This window comes from Malaclemys terrapin, chromosome 12, assembly GCF_027887155.1.
Source record: "Malaclemys terrapin pileata isolate rMalTer1 chromosome 12, rMalTer1.hap1, whole genome shotgun sequence".
Lineage (NCBI taxonomy): Eukaryota > Metazoa > Chordata > Testudines > Emydidae > Malaclemys > Malaclemys terrapin.
In genome coordinates, this window is record NC_071516.1 from 5,264,415 (window position 1) to 5,286,031 (window position 21,617).

At 43.8% G+C, this 21,617-nt stretch overlaps 1 protein-coding gene across 2 annotated transcripts; it reads right to left on the bottom strand.

Moving 5' to 3' along the window:
- Positions 1 to 3,458: 3,458 nt before the first annotated feature.
- Positions 3,459 to 18,761, bottom strand: LKAAEAR1 (LKAAEAR motif containing 1). Of its 2 annotated transcripts, none has more exons than XM_054045779.1 (4): positions 18,578 to 18,761; positions 9,679 to 10,011; positions 6,475 to 6,597; positions 3,459 to 4,207 (listed from the first exon to the last, which is right to left on the bottom strand). In XM_054045779.1, the coding sequence occupies exons 2-4, from the start codon at positions 9,991 to 9,993 to the stop codon at positions 4,145 to 4,147; spliced, it is 501 nt and encodes a 166-aa protein (XP_053901754.1). In that variant the 5' UTR covers positions 9,994 to 10,011; positions 18,578 to 18,761; the 3' UTR covers positions 3,459 to 4,144. The 2 variants fall into 2 exon arrangements, with proteins under 2 accessions (XP_053901754.1, XP_053901753.1); XM_054045778.1 differs by having other exon boundaries at positions 18,567 to 18,761.
- Positions 18,762 to 21,617: the final 2,856 nt, after the last annotated feature.

Sequence of the window (21,617 nt, forward strand, 5' to 3'; positions counted from 1 at the left end):
TTGGAGATTACAGCTTTATCATCTGCTCTGCACTGCATCTCCAGGTCATGCTGGCTAGCTGGCCGTTTCTAATATATGAGGATTGGTAAGACTTCAGTGTTCATTAAAACAACATTCACAATGACATAGTTTTAGCCTGAGTTGCAGGTGGCACTGTTTAGATTCTACCGTCTTGCAGGCAGATGTGCTGGGGCCATAGACACCCATGACCTTGCCTAGGAAAAGGCAAACGGAACCAAAGGCTTTAAAGGAATATCTGAGGAAAGCGTACGTGATGTGTAGTGTTGCTGTAGTGTATCTATCTAACAGCTATAGATACCCGCCCCAGAGCCAGCTGCAGTTCCATGGTGGCGGAAGTGAGCCTGTTATTATTCCTGTTGCAGCCATAATGTTCTAGGCGCTCTGTAGACAAAGAAGGGACAGTCTGTGCCCCATGAGGGACTTGCCATCCAAAGAAATCTCTTATCTCCCCCACGGGAGTGTTGTGAAGCCTCTGGCAGGGTCTAATTTTGGCCTCCGTCACTCTTATTTAGTGGAGTGTTCCTGGAGCTATTCCAGAATCACACTGGGTTTTTTTACTGAGGGTGGAACCTGACCTTTGAGATGCTTTGAGATCCTGAGAGACAGGCGTGCTAGAGAAGCACACCATGTTATCATAACAATAACAGCTCACAGAAAGAGCATCTGAACCTTTGACTTCTCCATATATAGAAAGAATTCCAGTAACTCCAGGCAGAATGTCTATGGACAGGGAAGCCTCTTTCAATGAACACCTGAGAACAGACTCAGCCAGTCTCAAGGCTGAATTGCATGGCGCCACTCCCTACTGAATCCTTTCCCCCCCTCATCTGCAAACCAGCGTGTGATGGAGAAAGAAGCCGTAGAATGGTTGCTCCAGATACCTCTCCAGAAGAAGCACTGCGATACCATCACCAGAGATGCCGAAGGAGCAAACGTCTCCAAGTTGCTATCCATTTGTTTCTAGGTTGTGCACCCACAAGGATTAAACAGTTAATTACACAGAGTGCTTTTGCTCTGCTCTGGAAGGTATTTATTGAAAAACCCTCCCTCCACTTACATTTACACATCCTACCTGGATGATCCAGTAAGATTTTTTCCTGCTGAGTGCATGCCTGCGGGGGATGGAGGCTCTTATCACTTGAGAGGAAAGATCCCTCATTTAGACAATGTCTGCTTACTCCTTACTCATACGGAAGCCAATGGAAGTTTGGCCTGAGAAAAAAATTGAATAAGGGCTTCAGGATTTGTCTCTTTGACGGTAGCGCCTCATTTGAGTTAATGCAACGATAGTGGAAGTTATAGAAAGGACTGGAGAAGTGTGCACAGGTTAAAATAATTAAATGGTAGATTAGCTCTCAGAGACAGACATTGAGGGTCAGATTCTCCCGTGTCTCTGTGTCTGAGATCCACTCAGTGCAGGGGAAGCATCTTTGCAGACTAGCTGTTGGTTGGGAGGATACTATCTGTACGTCTCCGTGTAACCCATTCCTTGTTTATGGATCAAGTGTCCGCTAGGGAGTATCAGAAAGCTTCCGAGTGCTATGTTGGGCATTTGGGGTTCTGATTTAGCCATCAGATAGATAAAAATTTATGTAGCCAGGCAAATCCCTGGCGACTACTCGTGTGGAGACTGAGGAGCAGAGTTATTCCAGCAAAGGTTGATCCTGACACTCAAATGATTCCTTCTGTCTGCTTTTTCCTGATGGTCTGATGTGACTTAGTGTTGGATGTTTGCACCCAGGCTTGGCCAGGCCTCATCCCCCCTTTTTGTCTCCCTTCAACACAGACACAGATAACATAGAGCTCAGGACAATCCATCCTTTTCCCAGGATAGCATCATAGGAGCAGAGCTGAAATTTGGTGCAGAGATTGTCCTCAGGCCCTCAAACACATAGATAATGCCACAGTTTGGAGCTCTGGGGTGCAGATCTCATATAGGCCATAGAAGAAAGAGGATTAAATGAGGGCCTTTGCGTAGCCAAAGGCTTTGTCTCTGGGGGCCTCTAATAAGACCAGTGGAGACTTACAAACACTGACAAGATTTTTTTTTTCTCCAATGTTTTCTGAGTCTTGCAAAAAATAGGTATAGCAAAAGTTGCAGAGAGAAGGAAGGGCTGGTCATTGTGTGCCAGGAATGGGATTAAGAACAGACTGTAGGGCTGTGGCCCCAAAGTACTGTGTTTGGCATGGCAGAAACAAGATTATCAGCTCTGCTGAGCAGTAGCACAATCAAACCCATACTATGTTCTCAAGAGAATTATTTATATATTGTGACTTGCCTAAGAATTGCTTTCTGTGTTGGGGAGCTTCCAAACTGTATTCTGTTTGCAAAACAAAATCAAACAGAAGTAACACTGGTCAGTGCAAGTCAGAAATAGAAGTAGGGCAAAAGCCTTCTTCCAGTATTACTTTTCAGAATTTAATTGATTTTATTGCTAGCAGGGGCAGTAGTGAATAATGCTCTGCATGTCCACAGTATCTTTCACTTGAGGATCTCAAAGGGATTTACAAAGGTAGGTGTTCTTAGCACTGTTTTACAGCGGAGGCGATCAAAGCACAGAGTTTAAGTGATTGACCCAAGAGGACACAGGGAATGGGGAATAAATGAAGTTAGAAATCACAGAGATGGGGCTAGAATGCAGGGGCCAGATCTTTGGGTGTGGCGAAGCTGCTCTTTGAGCAGGACCCCAACCGGGGGAGGTGGCTTAAAGACAACTTTGTGCTTCTCCAATCTTTGAAGCAGATAGGGACCAGTTCAACCCCTGGCGAAATATGGAGAGACTTCACAGCTGCTCTAACCTTTGTCAGCTGCAACAGCTCCCTGCTGGCCCAGAATCACCTTGCTGACCCGCACAGCCAGATGAAGAGAGGAAAGCTGCTCCGGGAGTCGTATCACTCATACAGACGAGGGGATTTTTGGTTTGGTTTCTGAAGTAAGGTATGGTATCTTCAGCTAGTGTCTCCCTACAGGTGAAATGGCCCCAGTGGGTATGTAGGGGGGAAAGGGGAGTATCAAAGGTCTCAGTGGGAGGAAGCAATGACATGAAATATTGGTGTTTGGGGGATCTATCTGGGGTGAAGGTCTTCTGAGGGATCAGAGAGAGGAGCCCATCAAAAATTTCAAGAGAAGGAATTCTCCGGCACAAGCAGGGAGGGAGCAGAACGGCCTGGTTGTATAAACCAGCTAACACATAACTTATTGCAATATGCTTTGATTTTTATTCTGCTTCAATGAAAAGAAAATCTCTCTGCATCACTTCCTCATCTTTAGTCACTTTGTTCAATCTGATGACTTTTATTTCTCTAAAAAAAAAATCCATCCCTGTTTGATGGTAAATGTTACTAACTGCAGTCTTTTCATTCCTTCACTTCTATTGAAATGAGGACTTTTCTAAGCTAGCATTACTTTTCACAGATGGATCTCAGTCTATAGCAGTAATAATGAAATCATATCTCCTTTGTTGCATCCATTGTTACCTTTATTGCAGGGTTTTTACAGGATGATATTTGACACACCTCAAAACATGCAGGGGTGTCCTGCTGTCTATCAGTTGTGGAGGCTAAAGGACATTACAGGCATGACTATATAAGCAAGCAGTATTTCAATATTTCACAGTTTTAAAATTACAAGACCAAGGACTCATCACAAGAAAAGGCTGGTAATGGCACTGAGGTTTCTCACTCATGTATAGTAAAGGCTGAAAGTCATTGTTAGACATACAATTTGGCTTAACACTAAATGGTCCCTATTTCCAACTAATCAAGTAAGTACCTTACTGAGGAAGGCCGCAGGGTCAAATTTTGACCTCAGAAATGCTGGGGTAAATCTAGAGTAAGAGGTGTCAAGTCAGTCGAGTAATTCTGGATTTATAACTGTGTAAGAGAAGTTAGAATTTGGCCCACCATGCTGAATCTTCCATTCCTTTAGCAGTTTCTTGGTAAGTTCTGTGGATCTGCCCATCATAGTTTAAATTGTTGCACGTCTTTGGATGCCCATGAGAAGAAACTGGTGTGGTTTATTGAACAGTAATTATCAGAAGCTGAGACAACTTGTAGCTCTCCTAGGGGCTCACTCCCAGTTCAGGCACTATGGTACTTTATTCTAACTACCTCCTCCAAGGTTTCAGGTTCTTCTAATGAATATTTCGCCATTTTCATCTTCTAGTATCGCTTCAACTCTACTCCTCTGTAAAAGGAAGACAAAAAGAAGCGGAAAGACTGAACAATAGCATACAGCTGTCCACTGCAGCAATGTGTGATCAAATGCTATTTCAAAAGTTACACCTGCAAGCAAGAGAAATGCCAGATTTGGGGGGGAGGGGGGAAGCTAATAGAAATGAAGTGTCTGTATTTTTCTATCTATTTGTAATGGATGTAATGCTTAGAAGGGGTTATTCTGACAGTAGACATCCTCCTTGTTCAACCTCAACACAGATTTAATCATAGGCTTTCCTGCTGACACTGCCAATGAAGGAGTGAATGTGGAGGAGAGGTGTGTGGGAACTCATTTCCTATAGATCACTAAACAGCTGTCAGATGGCAACTAATGTCAGTTGCTACCAGCCTGAGCTGAATTCAAACCACTGACCTAGCGTGAAAGTGCCTGTATTCCATAGAATCATAGGGTGAAATCGTGGCCCCCTTTGAAGTCTATGGCAAAATCCCCATTGACTTCAATGGGGTCAGGACTTCACACTCAGAAATTAAGAGATGGAAAAAATGTTTTAGGTCATGTGGTCCATCCCTCTGCCAGTGCAGGAATCTTTTAGCGATCTATTTTTTGAGAGCTTTGTCCAGGCTAGTTTTAAATGTTCCTAGAGATGGTGCTCTTGTAAAAACTGTGAGAGCCATACTATCGGTTCTTCAGCTGCATGTTTCAGGTGAAGGTGAAATGACTAATTTGCTCTTACCCCTGCCCCGTTGCTTGGAACCATCACCCAGTTTCACTGACACAATTCTGACACCGATGTGGGCATGCAGTCTCTTCCTCTATTCTGACGAAGGGAGGGGAAGTTTCCTGTTTTTGTGCAGCAGTTACATTGATCCAGAATGCTCTCAGGCTGTGGTTCCCTGGTACACATACAAATTCTAGCACTGTACAGTACTTCATGCTTTTGTGTCTGTTACTCCAGGTTTCCCCTCCCAGCATTAATGATGAGCTTTGGTACTTGGCCCCAGCGCATCAATGCTACCAATCTCCCATTCAGTTGTGTACTCCAGCCTGCAAGGGAGCCTGGGTTTTTCAAAACACTCAGTCTTATGACTGCAGATTGCTGCTCCCAATTGAACGAGAGGTGGTAGGTACTATCTGGGATGGCTAAGGCCAGCCTTATAAATTGGTACAATTGCCTGGAAAGGTTGGGGTGGGCTTTTCTAGCAGACTATTCCATGATGTTCACATGCTCTCTGTGCTGTAATCCAGTTCCATCTTGCTACAGCTGTGGGACTGTCTGCCCTTCTCAGCACTCCAAGGCCTCTGCTGTATCTGGCATTAACATCCCAGGAATCTGCTCAAGGCAGTCGGAGTAAAGCAGAAAGACATGTTTACAAATGCTGGCGGAGGGGGGAGGGGAGTGCAGGCAGGAAAGTCAGAGGCAAAGCCAGTGTAAGAGCCTGTATTTTAGCTGTCACTCTAAAGAAACGGTCTTTAATAAACAGCCACAGACAGCAAGCAGCAAAGCCACTTTGCTCAGGTTTCCAAGGCTTTTGCCACAATTATTAGTCGGGAACTGGGCAAAGATCATTTATCATGAATGTGTCTGATAGCAATTTTATGCAGAACTGTAATGTATTATATATATTGCCATGAGTAACATTAATATAGCACCTTGCCTCCCAAGGGATCCCAAAGTGTTTCACAAACTATATATACCCACCTAAGCTGCACCCATCCCTAGGGTGGAGTGTGCAGCCAGGCAAACAAGTGGTGCTTAGTGCACTGAAAAACAGTTGTGTGGGAGATCAGGGAGAGCTTCTGGCCAAGGACAGTGGCCTGCTGAGTCTTATGAAAAGTGCACAGAGATCGTTGCTGTTAAAGAGAGCAGACAGGACCTAAGCTTTCCCTTTTCATCCAAGAGACTTTGAGATGGAGAGTTCCATGGAACTCAGTTCATCTCCCTGGGACAGCTGTGAATTTTGCATGGGGGGAAACCGAGACAAAGAGCAGTTAAATGACTTAGCTTAGGTCACATATTAAGACATTTGCAAAGCTAAGAACAGAACCCAGATATCCGGACTCCAAGTTCCCTGCTCTAACCAATATAACTTATTTGGTGCTAAACTTAGTTAAATAATATGTGTGTACCTTTGATCTACAGTTCAACTGGCCATGGGTTACTGAGTACATTCCAAGAGTAACTTGCCTGCTAAGCCCTCCTCTCCTTTAAAACTAGAAATGGACAGATAAGATAGTGAAAGAAATCAGTTTAACTGCTGGTATGTGCTCAGACATACCTGAACTCTGTCCAAGTTATCTGCTAGTTTCTGAATGTTCTTTCGGGGTGGGAGAAACACCTCCAGTCTCACAGCGCCTCTGGCAGTTTTCTGGCAGGCTATCAGATGGTTTATTTCCTGAGCCTGTGGTGAAAAACAAACAAACCCCAAAAGACAAAAGGATAAAGAAAGCAATCACGTTAGACCAAAATGGGCCAAATAAATCTGTAGGGTAATTGCTGTGAAGTCAACGGGATGAATCTGGCCCGGTGGGTTAAGGAAACTGATCTTCAGACTGTAAAACAAACCTATAAACCTCACAATACCTGCCATATCCCCCCTTAAAAAATCTTTTTATGGTTCTGGTGTTTTAGAAAGCCTGATCGAACTCCCACTGAAGTCTCAGAGAGTCTTTCTATTGACTTCAAGCGGAAGTAGGTCTGGGCCCAAAGCCAGCATGGTTGAAAAGCCCCAAAATATGGGTAGGGATTTACTTTGGCTAGCAGAATCCTACTGCTCTATAGACAGGCTTTTCGAAATTACAGTGAAAGGCATTAAAAGGTTTATCGTGCTATGGAACTGCAATGAAATGAGAGTGCTACCCCGAATGAAAGTGCGTACATGGAGGGGGTATTGAAAAATGATCAGCTATGTCCAATCAGATCATGATCCAAAAACTGTCCTTGAGAACAGAGGGTGTCTTGCCTACTTTGTTACAGGTAACCCCTAAGACTGCTCAAACTGCCCCATAAGGAGAGGACAGAGGAACTGGGCAGCCCTTGTGCCCCACACAATGTACCCCAGCAACGTGTTCCAGCCTGGCTTCTTTGTGCTGCCCAATTTCTCTGCCCTTTCCTTCTCTCTCTCTCTTTGGTTTTCCCTCTGATCTTGTTTTGCTTCTCTCCTTTTCCTTGACTTTCCTTTCTATTGTTGTTGCTGTTGCCCTTTCTCTTGTTTGATATTCCTCCTCATGTGGCGACTCCCCATCCTCATTCTCTCCCCCAGGAGAAGACTGCACAGCCTATGAGCTACTACTGCTGAGCTGAGAGCCGTAGGAGCAGAGTGAAGTGGCTTGGGCCAACGGGCTGTGCCTGAGTATGCAGATCTGAGCATGAGCTGTTCTCCTGGCTGTCTGCTGTAGGGGTCACAGTGGAAGCAGGGAGCTGCCTGACCTCATCAGTAGCATATGTTCAGAACGGGATTTAGCATCGTGCAGCTTTCTCTGCTCCTCTCCACTTTGCTGTGTTCTATTTGGACTTGTCTGGTGCCTCTGCAGAGGAATCAATTTGGGAGATATTGGTCCAGTTCTCAGATGACCTCACTCCCAATGGATTCCTTGTAGGCAGCTTTAGCCGAGTGTCCCATTTTCCGCCCTGCAGGAGGTCCCCCCAGGTCAGGGTAGAGGAGCAGTGTGGAGGAAAGCTTGCCCAGCTACTGCTAGTCCTTGTTCTGTGTCCCATCATTCCAGGGTCATTCATGGACACTAACGTTCACTTTAAAAAAATCTAAACTAAAAGCAAACAAATCTCCCAGCAAAATGAAGATCAATAAAAACACGGCCAAGCACTGTCTTATGTTTAGAAGATGCATCTTTGCACATATTCAGTGGTGTGTTTCCAAGTTTTGGAAATCAGCAAAAACTTACTTCAGTTACTGCAAAGTAGAGACCCTCTGGAGACAGTCTGTCTTGCTTTCCAGAGTAGCCTGGGGTTGGGGGAGAGAGGCAGCTGGACAGTAGTATAGGAGAAACCCTGTTCCACTGTTACTAACTATAGCATATATTAATTTCAGAGTCATAAATAACTTCAGTACCATGGTTACAGTGCTAGCCAAGTATGATATCATTTAGTTTGGGATTAGGGGAAAATATCTTCCTTGAGGCTGTAGGGTCTAAAATAAGCAACTTTTCCAGAATTGGTTTTCTCATAGGGAATAAACAGAGAAACTCCAGTCTGCAGTTGTAAACGGGAAGAGTTACTTTAGTGCACTTGATGAGATGAGATGTGTTGTATAAGATGTATGGTGAGCTTTTAGGACAGGATTTTCAAAAGCACCCAAGTGAGTTAGGAGCACAAAGCCACATTGACTGTATTGGTGTATGTGCTCCTAAATCACTTGAACACTTAAAAAATGCCATCCTTAATGAATGACAGTGTGCTGACGTGATCTTTTCCAACACCAGTTTGATACATGAAGCAACACATAAACCCTCCTCCTTCTAGGAGTTAGAATCTTCTAATGACAATTAGAAAGACAATTGTGCAGACAATTTTCATGGCTGCATGCACAAGTGGAAACTACACAAGCAAATAATCAGCTAGAGGAATAGTTGGTTATTTGCATTCACAGTTGTCATGGCTTCACACACAACTGTGGTAGGTTTATTTTAAAACTGGGCCTGCAACCACATGCACGCACAATTCTGCAGGTCCTGGCCAAAATTCAGCAAAAGGATTGTTTTCATTTTGCAAATGGATCCTAAATGCATGTTCTCCTGCACTTGAATGTAATGGAGCATCACAGGGACCACAGAAGAGAAAATGGGCTCGTTTTAGTGGTCAAAGCTGTATATGGGTTATGTCTACACTGGAACCGGAGGTGTAATTTCTAATTGAGCTAGCACGCTAAAATCAGCAGTGTGGCCACAACGCCACAAGCCGTGGGATAGGCCAGCTGATTGTGTATTTAGCATCTCGGGTGGCACTGTACTCAGCATGGCTAGCCCATGCCACTGCTTCTGCTGATCAGTCTAGCAGAAGTATGTCTACCTGAGCTGGAAATTACATCTCCAGCCCCAGTGTAGACAAACCCTCTAAGAGAAGGCACTATGGAGAAATAACCATATCTCCATTGTTAAGATTGCAACTGGGGTTCCATTATAATCTTCCTTTTCCCCGTTCTCTATATTAGGATGAGGAAAAGTTTGTCAGCTGAAAAAATGGATGATGACTGTTAGAATTTTCCCCACACATTTCAGGATGTTTCATGGAACAGGTTTGAAGGTGCAACTGGATAAAAATTTCCTCTCTTTTGAACATGAAGGAGAAAAACTAATATTTTGTTTTTTCCCCTTGCTCAATTCAAAATATAATAATTTGTATGCATTAGAAAAGTGACATTTCAGGGTATGATAAAGAAATTATCTTTGCTGCCTACAATTCCTCAGTCCCATCTCGCACACTACCAGCCTGGCCTGTTGATGAAAGGTCTTTGAGGTTAACTTACTCTCAAGTTCTGAAATCGGAGTCTCATGTTTCGAAGGCGGTTCCGGGCTTCTGCAGCCTTGAGCAGCCCAATGACCCTGGCCTGCTTCTTTTGCTCTGCGTCTCTTTCGCGCATGGAGTGCTCGTGTGAAATTTTATCCATCATAAGAATGTCTGAAGCCAACATGGATTTCACTGGTTCCTCAGTGGGCTCAGCAAATGCCAGATACCTCTCTCTTTGCTGTGGAGACACTGCATTTACATCAAGTGAAAGTAAACTCTTCCGGGATTTAGGAATAATTGTCCCTTTGTGCGTAGCTGTTTCTCTTGCAGTCATCTTTATTCTAGGTTAGGACTGAAAAAGAAGAAAACAATCCAGAGTTGTAACAATGTGAGGTCAGGAGTACTTGGTGCTTTGGGAAATCCTACACTCTTCCAGTGCTGAAAGCCCCATCTGGCTTAGGAAGTGTCAGGCTGAGGGCAGGATTCACACTCAGGTTTCTTAGTTGGTGCTGTATAATGGTACCAGTAGGTTACTTAGTGTGGGCCAGTAAATAGTGCACTGGACTATGACTCAGGAGATCTAGGTGCTATTCCTGGTTCTGTGGCTCACCTACTCTTTGACCCTGGGTAAGTTAACTTTGCTTCTTTTTCACCGTATGTCTGTCTTCTCTACTAGGATTGCAAGGTCCTTGGGAGCAGGGACTGTCTCTTATTGTGAGTCTGTATAGTACCTAGCACCATCGGGCGCTGATCTCAGCTGGGACCTGTAGGCACTCTTGCAAAATACATCTTCATCATAATGGTCTAGCCCTACTTTTTACACATTTTTCTTTAATCAGTATTATTTCAATTCTTCAAACCCTTTGCTCCTCAATGAGAAGATTCACACACTGTGTTGGCCACTACAACATATTTATGGCTACTCATGCATTAAATGTCCAACTGCCTGATCTGTCTTTTTGGTGGGTACTTTTCTCTCTCCTATAAAAGAAAACCATCTGTCTAAGCTACACGTGCATCTCCAGTTTCCTTGGCAGCTCTTAAATACCGTACTTGAGTGTTGTTTAGAAATGCTCAGCGAGTTGCACATCACTGCTGTTACACTAAGAGAGCCAATTGTGGGGTCAGGACAGTCCCTTTTGTTTTCCAGTATTTACTATTCTTAGTTCAGTTTTTAATGCAATCTTAGAAACATTTTAGACCAGTGGTCCTCAATGCGGTGCCTGCAGGCACCATGGCACCCGCCGGGGCATCTATGTGCGCCCGCGTACTAGCCGGCGGATGAGCATCCGCCGAAATGCCGCCGACAAGCATCGTCATCCAGAGGCGTCGCCCCCGATTTTCGGCAGCATTTTGGCGGCGACGCCTCTGGATGACGCTACTTGTCGGCGGCATTTTGGCAGTGACGCCTATTGACATTGCTGCTTCTCGGTGGCATTTCGGCGGATGCTCGTCCACCGGCCATGGTCCGCGGTGGCTTGTCTGGCGCCCCCCAGACAAAAAAGTTTGGGGACCACTGTTTCAGACCGGCCCAATGGCTGTGCTCTTCTGCACTGCTATGTAGGAGACACGTTGAGCTTGACAGCACTACAGAGCCATGTACTGGACCTCTGCAACTCATGTCACTCAGTGATCCCCTTGGTTGACTAAGGACTGAAGTTTTCAAGCTATGAAGTGAGTCCTTCTTAGGCTGGAAGAATGGGGTCTTATCTGAATTTGGGTGTGTAAACTGGGCAGTAAAATGGGATGTTGGTTAAAGATCTATGGATCCCTGGGAGAAAATGTTTTAAATATGTGTTTTAATAGTTCATGTCATATCTTACATCAGCTCGTCACGTACATCCTGATGGACTTCCCCCCTGTTTCATCAGCACTCTGCAATCTGTACAAGCTTGTACTGATGGATGGATACAGGGCATCAGATCCTCAACTGATGTGAATCATTGTAGCTTCACTGAAGTAATGGAGCTACCCCAATTTACATCAGCAGAGAATCTGGCCCAAGAAGGATTTCTGGAACTTCAGTTCAGTTTCAGTCCAAGCACTGAAGTAAACAACAGCCATCTAGATTGCAGTGTGAACGAAACACGAGTCAAAGCCTCAAAAGGCTGTAATTACATGTAAAACATACAAATCAGGATTTAGATAATCCTGTAGATTAAAAGCAATGAATAAAGTACAAGACATTAGACATCAAATCCAGTTGTGAAAAGAAATGTACAATATATCTACCTGTGATAATAAAATGATAATAATTAATATCACTCATCAAACACCATACATATTCAAACCGTTCCACAAACATTAACTGATTGATGATCATTTAAACAACCCTGTGAGGTAGGCAAGCATCATTATCCCTATTTTACAGAGGGCTTAGAGGTTAATTGACTTGCTCAAGATTATAACAAATCAAAAGTGGAGTTGGGATTACAACTCAGAAGTCTTTACTCTAATTACTAGCTAGCACTGATATGTATCTATGGTATTAATAGGAGCAGGTAGAGATGCTGTGCTAGAATACTTGACTTAGAGACCCCTCACTTCTCAAAGAATCTACCATGAATGAGAAGCTCTCATGTTTAATGCGTTGAAAAAGAAGTTCAGAGAAACTAGGACATTTCAACAACTTCTGAATACAATTTGAATCAAACAGAAGCTCTGATATGTTCAAGTTAATCCATAACTACCAAACCCAATTCACTAGATTTATGCAAATGTTTTATAATGAAACTCTTCCAGTTTCAATTTTTATATAAAACCTAGTTGAATTTGGAGCTAATCTGGGCCAGTTTATGATTCCAGGTGAGAATCATACCAAATGCAGTGATTTTCTATGGTTTTGACCTGTAACCAGACAGAATGGGGCAGTTTCGGGTGAAACATACAGTGAAACTGAGGTAGGCATAAAAAAAAAGGGGAGGTGTACCCATGAACCCACATGTCAACCAGAAGTGCAAAATGTTTTACACCAACCCATGTGAACCAAAACTAGCACACAGCTCTATAATGAACAAACAAAGGGCAGTGTTGATTAGTGCTCAATTATTTCTCAGAATGTGGAATTTTTCCAGCAATTTGTGCCAGTCTGCAGTAACCAGAAGCTATTCTTGTCACAGGAAATAATGTCGGTAAGGAGCAAGTCTGCTTCTGGTGCAGACAGCCGTGTGACTAGAATGTAACAAGCCTCCACTTACCGTATGCAGATCCAGAAGTTTATTTCAGAAGATGCATTTTCATTAAACTTTGTTTTGACTAAAACAAACAAGCAAACTAGATAACCCCCACTATATTGAGAACAAGAGGCATATCCAGAGGTATAAGGTGGTGTATAATAGATTCTGTTGCACTCCTTTAAATTTACCTATATGCAGATGGTAATGTGCAAGTGAGTGTAAGGAAGGTAAAATGTTTTAACTTCCATGCTAACATGGTGGAAGAATGTTTAAAGAGGTGTAAGTTACTGTGGAGTGGGGGCTACTTTTCTTACTTATTTTACACTCATTGTTTGTAGTAGTAACAGGAGCCGTTGGAGGTGCTGTGCCAGGATTCTTGAGTTCCCACTCTTTTCAAATGAAGAAGGCTCAATATACTCAAATTAAGTGGGCTAAATTCAGATATGATTTGGGGATATAACACAGATGGGAATTTAAGTCATTAAGTAAGTCCAAGGGAATCTAATTAAGGCAGTCTAAGTGTGAGTAACATGTATGTTTAGGGAACCAAAAGAAGGGGTCAAGTTACAACAATTTAGATGAGTAAACTCACCTCAGAATTTGGCCCTAGGTCTTGAAGGAGCAGCCTACTGTGTCTGTATACAGGAGTTGTGTCCTAGCAGTAGCAGAAGTGTTACATGGTAGTTTCAAATTACTTTATAGTAATTGGCAAAATTGGGGGTGGAGGGAATTTTGTAGTAGCAAAAGGTGAGAATTCCTTGGTGAGATAAAGGCCAATACTTTTGCAGTCAGTAAAACCACTGAATTTTTTAACTCTGAAAATTAGTTCCTATTCATGTAGTAACAACATAACTATGCTGTATCCCATACGCTATATATTCTCTAACAGGAACAATGTATTTTTGCTATACCTCTTGTATCCTGTGTACTATCCTGTGTACGCGGAACCTGGTCATATAATAATAGAATAGAAAGTTAGGGGGAAATATTTTGACTGTAGAGAGAAACCAGTCTGACTCCACAGGAGACTGCTCAGAAAGTCTTTTTTTTTTTTAAAAAAAATAATAAAATAAGAAGTTAGAGAAAAGAAAGAAAAGAAAATGAACTTCTTGAAAGAAAGATTCCTTTCATTTGTACTGCTCTTACAAAACCATGGCCGGAAATCACACAGGATGCTACTGACAAGAAAGAGGAACTGGTTTTAAGGATGGTACTGGATGCTGCAAATGGGATTTTAAACACATACAAGTCTTTTTCTTGTTAATATATCATTACTTCCAATGCTTTCTTGATCTTCTGATGCCAGAAGAGCTATGCATATTATGATGAACTGTTTGTTGTTTGAAGACTTTATGGCTTATGACCAAAACTAGACAAGCTGTCTTGTAATATATTACTTCAGAGTTTTGCTCTTACAAAACCCTGTTCAGGAACTGAAACTTTTGAAGTCTAGCTGACAAATTTGGTGAAGAACCCACCCACTTTGAAATCTCTTTGGCTCACTATACTCCATGTGTGAAACATAGAAAATAAAGAGAAGGCAGGAACTCTTGTAAAAAAAGGGCAAAGTTCACAAGTCCTTCAGAATCCAAACATTTCCCTTGCCATTATTAAATAATAACATGTTACAAAATTATTCATTTTTACAGAGGTAGTTGGCTTGTTTCTTTCCCATGCATTATTGGTATGATGGGTAGGTTCAATGGTTGCTGTACTTCGTGTATTTACCTTAGTGGAAGTTGCACGCTAAACCTCTGTTTTGAAAGCACAGAATTTTTAGAATATTATGAGATAGATTATAAGAAGACAGTGCACATAAGTGCATGCACAATTACCATGGTTGTTTGTGTAACTGCAGTAGCTGCACATGCAGACAATCAGTTTCAGATATAAATGGTTGTTTGTGTGGTCAATGACTATAGTTGTATGTACACTCACAGTAACTGGGCACACAACCGATACATGCAAATATAGACACATATTTTGCATGTGCATTTACATATACACGTGTGCAAGGACTTCAGAAAACATACTTATGTATTTTTTAATTAAAAAATGTAGGTCTCAATATAGATTTTATTTTCCAAGTTGCTCTACTATCTAGCTAATTTCTCTCTAATCATATATAGTTAATGTATATAGTTATTTAACTTAAGCAGTTTTAGTTTACAACATGAATGTTCTTGACTATAATTATTCAAATGTATAAAAACTTAATTTCTGTCAATTCCCTTAAATAAAGTCACACTCATTTTGATCACAGAAATACCCTAAAAATCCAATCACTAAGCATAAACTGTTGATTAAAATTTTATGATGGTGGGCTTGGATGGTTTATATGGCCTCTGACAAAGACTTTCACCTCCAGGTCACTGGTACTCATCAAATAGAAATTTAGGAAACTGAATCCACAAGACATAACATAGCCAGAGTTGGTACAGATCTATATGTTTATGTATTTTAATGTTCCAATGACAATGATACATATGTGCCAAATCTCAACCTTTGCTACAAGACTGAAATATATCTGTCCTCTAAGAATGCCTGCATGTTAGAGGGATGTTTCCAGGGTCCTATAGAATAAACTATGAATGTGCTCAATGTTGTAGCCCTAAAGACTCCATGAGCCTTTTCAAAAGAATAACAGTTCACCCCAATGTCACTGGCCCAAAATGTCCCTTCTTCCCATCTTTGTTGTGGAGTGTGTTGCATGCCAGCTGTCTGCACTCCATCCCAAAGAGTCTGCATTTAACTGAAGCGACTTGTATGTAGCACAGCAAGAATGTGCGTTGAGATCTTAGATGGTGAAAAGCATTGTATCAATAAAATAATATTAACAATAATAAAAAATAATAATGAATACATGTTACTTTCTAAGATCTCTAGGTACCTAATAAAATATAACTACATGCAACATCTGCTAAAGAAAGGACACAGCCTAACAAACTTCAATTGCAATTCTTCATTTTGGGTTCAAGTTTCTACTTTTTTGACATAGGTTTAGTGAGGGTTAAAACACATATTTCTCGACCTATATAATGGCTGCACTGTGCGGTTTAATGCTTAGCCACTTTCTTAAGAGGAGGTCAGGCTTGGTCACTGTGTGTATTCCTGTGGTCCTAGATAAGACAACATTGGGTTTCCTGTTCATAAAAATTAGACAGCAAGTCAAGTCCCTCTTTCTGGAGGTATAAAAGCATCACTCACAGTCACCAGATTAAACTGCAACAGAAAGATCTTCTGTCAGGGTTATTTTTGTAAACTCTTTTATGATGTGAGTCAGATGCGGAGCAGTGGTTCAGTGGGAGCTGTGTGTCCTCAGCAAGTCTCAAATTCTAGCCCTATACACATAGGGCCAGATTTTCAAAAGAACTCAGCTCCCATTTAGGCACCAAAGTAAGTGTCCAGATTTTGAAAAGAACTCAGCCATTTGGGTGTGAAAATATGGCCAGAAGGGTCACAATGGGAGCTGCTGCATACCGAACCCTTGTATCTTCTCTGGAAACTTTTCAACCACAGATCTGGGCAAAACTTGAAGCTGGCTAGCAGGTATTCATTAAAGTGACTGACTCATAAGTCCTTTTTATCCCCATCCCCTCTCTAATGTTTGTGTCCCTCATTCATTCTGTCATTTCCACAAATTAGAATATAAACTCTTTAGGGCAGAGATCATGTCTTAGTCTTCTGTGAAGTGCTTAGCACACTTGTTTGCAATACAGAATTAATTATTATTAATAAAATGGTAACACAAATTAGAAGATGTAGAAGTTCTATTTTTGTGAAATAACCCCCCTGACTCCATATAGCAAAAGGACCCTCTTTAGTACTGTACAGGGAACCTGTTGGATGAGCACAGCTGTTAAATGAAACGTGACAAACTTTGTGCAAAGTTCTGTGCAATTCTGTTTAGTTGTCTGTATCGCCTTTGGAGAGTTCACCTGCTGTTGCCTTTAAGGGTGCTTGCTTTGCCTCAGTATGGAATTGCCAAATCCAAGCATTCAAAAATCATAAGTCAGGTCCCCAAAATACATAAGATTGACTTAAACATAATTAAAAATCCTGCCTCAGTGAAGGGGGATGGACTACATTATCTAAGGAGGTCCCTTCCCGCCCTACCTGTTTATGATAGCTATTAGATTTTAAAAAAATAACTTGGATTATTTTTATTTGCCTTTGGGGGTTAAAGTCTTTAGGGCTTTTTCTCCACAAATGTGATTTATAAACTTACTCTTTTAAAAAATCAAAGCTGATATTCTCAGGTAATCATATAAGTCCAGGACCTGGGGCTTTAAGAAAAACACCAAATCCTGTACCACAGAGTTGGCCACACCATCAATATTCAGTTGTGCCGTCTTAGTTTTGGTACCTAGGATGCTGCAAATAATGTCACCATCTCACCACAATAACTACAAAACTGTGATTCTGTTGTGACTTGCATTGCAAAGTGCAGATCCAGCTGATACAATGACAAACGTGAATACAATAGGATATGTGGATACAACAGGAATCAGCCTCATAAACAACTTGAGCTGCATCTGAATCAAACCATATTTGAGATTCAAAGAAGTCTGGAATTTTTTCCTATTTTTTTTTCTTTTCCAATTTTATACATTGCTCCCACATCAATGGAATCAGCAGGCTGCCAAGGTATTTGCATGACATCTGACCCAAGTGGGCCCAGGCAGTTCTCTTGTGTGATTTGTAGCCTGATCTCCAGACTGCAATGGTTTGGAATTGGGATATGTTGTGACAAGCTTCAGAGAAGCATTCGAATTTTTGGCAGGTGGCGACCCCGTAGCCTGTTGGCTGAAACAGTATAGTGGGATCTGCAGTCGCTGTGCAAAATATAGCACCTGGGGAGCTGCAGCCTCTGCAAGGCCTATGCAACACCCTGCCTGTCTAGCTACCCAGTTGTACCACACCCATCACCATGGCATCTGGGCACCTGGGACCAGGGCTGCACGGCAGCAGCATGAGGGGAGAGCCATACGCAGCTCTGGAAGGGTGTGGGGGGAGTTCAACAGGAGCTATGTGGGGGGCTGCACTAGACCCTGGGATTGGTGTGGGGCCTGTGCTAGGAGAGCGGCTTGGGGTTCTTGCTATGCCCAGTGGGGAGGAGGCAGGGGTGCCCTAAGGGGGAGCTGGGAGACTAAGGGGCAGCTCTGAGGGCAGGGTGCCCTGGGTCTGCGCCGGGGGGCAGGGATGGGACAGGATCTGCGCTGGGGGCAGGAGCCTGGGGGGAGGGGTCTGGGGCTGTGCTGGGGACCGGGTGGGGTGGGGTGGGGGGGACCTGGGGCTGTGCTGAGGGCAGGGACCCGTGGGGGGTGGGGGGGCCGGGGCTGCACTGGGGGCAAGGACCCTGTGGGAGGGGCTGGGGCTGCACTGGGGGCAGGGACCCGGGGGGTGGGGCGGCGTTGGGGACCTGGGGGGGGGCGGCTGGGGCTGGGCTGGGGGCAGGGACCCTGTGGGGGGGCTGGGCTCGGGGCAGTGACCTGGGGGCGGGGTTGGAGATGCACTAGGAATGGGAGGGGGCGGGGAGCCCCGGGGGAGTCTGGGGCAGCACTGGGGACCCGGGGGGGGGGGCTGGGGCGGCGCTGGGGACCCGGGGGGGGGGGGCTGGGGCAGCGCTGGGGGCAGGGACCCTGTGTGGGGGGCGGGGCTGGGGCAGCGCTGGGGACCCGGGGGGGGGGGCGGATCCAAGCTCCCCGGCCCCCGCGGAGCCCGCTCTTACCCCTCCCCCACCTCCTCCCGTCGCGTCTCCTCTTCCCGTCAGGGCCCGGCCCCGCGTCCCCCTCGCGGGCTTTACAAACGTTGCCATGGCCACGGCGCTACCGGGCAACCCGGCCAAGCGGGCTCCGCCCCTCCGGCCCGCGCCCAGCCCGGGGACCACGTGACAGGCAGACGGCCTCCGCGCGCCGCAGGGGCCGGGGTGGGCCGGCCGGCGGCAGCAGCTCCCCTGGGCACGGGCGGGGCGGGGCGCTGGGCGCGTGGGGCGGGCGGGGCCCTTCGCCTCCAAGGAGCGCGCGCTCAGCGGGGTTGGAGGAGACCTAGCGGCGTTGCAATACCAGGGCAGAGCACAGTATGGGGGTTGCAGTGTAGGGGTGGCTGCAAACGAAGAATGGGGGTAGAGCGGAGCAGTATGGGGCCTGGGATTGCACTATGGGAGGGTGCAGGCCAGGCCTGGGGGGTATTGGTATTGCTCACTGGAGGCCTAGGGCTGAAATAATAAGGGGTATTGCTGGTCTAGTTTGTGGGGCTTTGGTAGGGCTACGTGGGGAGTTTGCACTGCTTCTGCTCATAATGTGCGTGTCTCCACCCAGCGCTAGAAGTTCCTTAATTTGTGTCTCTTGTAAATTCTTTGGGGGCGGTGACACTCTTTTTGTTGTGTGTTTGTACAGGCCCTAGCACCAGGAAGCCCTGGTTCCTGATTGCGACTGTGAGGTACTACTTACTGCATTACAATTTATATATATATATAAAGGCTAATTGTAGACCTATCTAACCTATGCAGCTTGGCAATCTTAGCTCTGCTACCCTCACCATCCTCCTTCCAGCCCTACTGCTTTATGTTCTACCGTTTTCACCTCTAGTTTTAAATTAGACAGTTCCCTCCTTGGAGGAGGGATGGTCTCCTACGATGTGCCTATGGAGCGCCAGACCTAGTACAATGTGACTCCATGCCTGATTTGAGCCTCTGGACACTGCTGCAACAACAGTGATTTTCACAAAGATGCAGTGTTTTCTTGGTCAGCTGTTGGATAGTCATTCTACTTTTTCCCACTGATGGAGATGTAATCCATTTTATTCTTGATTAGCTTGCTGTGTATTAGAGTCTAATAGGATTCCTTAGCAGCTCCCACTTACAGGAGTTGGCTCTGTACAGCATTTCTGGTCATCTGATAGGAACATGGGACCAAATGAATCTATGGTGTATCTCACTCCATTAACATCAATGAAGTTATATTAGGGCTGTACTTGGCTCATGGTGTTTATGGTAGTCACTGTTTGTGTCCCCTTTGAACTAATCCCAGCCCTTGTATTTTTCCTGTACGTGTTAGAATTGCAGATAAATGAGGTGCATAGCAGGGGAATGACATTTCTTATATCAGCTAAGTGCTATTTTATAACAGGACAAGTGATACAGTGACACTTCAGAAAACAAACGATGAAGAACATTGCTTCACGACCCCTCGTTTTTACTCTAAAGAAAAATACATTCAGGAACTCTATTTTTATTGCTCCAGCATCTGTCTTTCCTTTGCAGCAGTTTCTTCTGCCAAATTCTAGTGTATATAATAAACCACAAATGTAGAACAACTAGTTTTACCTGAGCAGATGTAAAATTGCACTCATTAAAGAGCACATTTATTTGAAAAATGCAGTTCTATAGAACTTTGTAAGTGCTTGTTAGTGAAGCGATTGCTTTGACCTTCAGAGCCTGATGTGATATAATATGCTTATTAATAGTTTTTAGCAAGAAAGAGTCTGTATAGGAGAACATCTTGCCTTTATTCAAATAATTTCAAGAGCATTCTTACCATTTTCACATATCCTACTGAATAGATTTAATGAAAAATTCCCCTAATTCTAGGTTAATGAATTGGCCACTTGTGTCACATTAACACCAGTCAAAAAATTTTCTTTTGTGATGTCCTGATGATAAAGGTAGAGCTCAAACTATCATGCATTCCTGGGTTCATGTCTCATTCAGTTTCTGGGAAGGCGGGGGTACATAATGTCTGTCAGCAGCAACCCCTCTCATTTATTAAGACGCATCATCTGAATTGTTGTTCCATAATGGATTTAGTAAAAGTGTCACAGAAAACATAAGCCAACAGTACATAATGAGAAGGCTGCCGGTGGCATTGTAATTTTTAGGGCAGCAGAATGTTGTGGATCTAAGGGTTTCACAGACTGACTTGCAAAGCAGTTTAGTGCCTCAACACTAGCTTCCAAATTCTGAAATGTTCGCGTGAGCAGGTCAGTGTGTATGACGGTTCTGTACTGGAACACTCGCTGGACGGGCTCGTAGCATTTTGGGTCACATGTAATGTATGCCAGCGAAGTGAGAGGCATGCTACATACATGACTTATGGCTGTGGGAAGCGACCTAGGCTGTGTTATCACATATATACACACTATTTTGATCATGGGCACAGAATAGTGCAATAAAAATTTGACCATAACTGTTCAAATAAACCCTTAAAATCCAGCTTTGCCATGTGTGTCCTGGTGCTGTGCTTGAGAAGGCTCATACCTGTATCTGTATCTCTGCTCCTTCTTACGGTATTAGAGATGACTGGCAGCCCTTTCTGAATGTCTCGTCCTAAAAGTGCTGACGAGAGTGCTCTTCTGCAAAACTACAAGAGTACTCTGAATCATACCTGCAAAGAGTTACAACTGGATCTCCCAAACCTGGGTGACCGGGCAACAAAATGGCAGATGAAATGTAATGTTGATAAATACAAAGTAATGCCCATTGAAAAATGTAATCCCAACTGCACCCAAAATGATGGGGTCTAAATTAGCTGTTACCATTCGTGAAAGAGATCTTGGAGTCATCATGGATAGTTCTCTCAAAGCATGTCCTTAATGTACAGAAGCAGTCAAAAAAGCAAACAATGTTAGGAACCATTAGGAAAGGGATAGATAAGACAGAAAATATCATAATGCCATTATATAAATTAATGGTATGCCCACACTTGAAATTCTGGGTGCAGTTCTGGGTGCCCCATCTCAAAAAAGGTATGTTAGAATTGGGAGAGAAGGGCAGAAGAAGTGA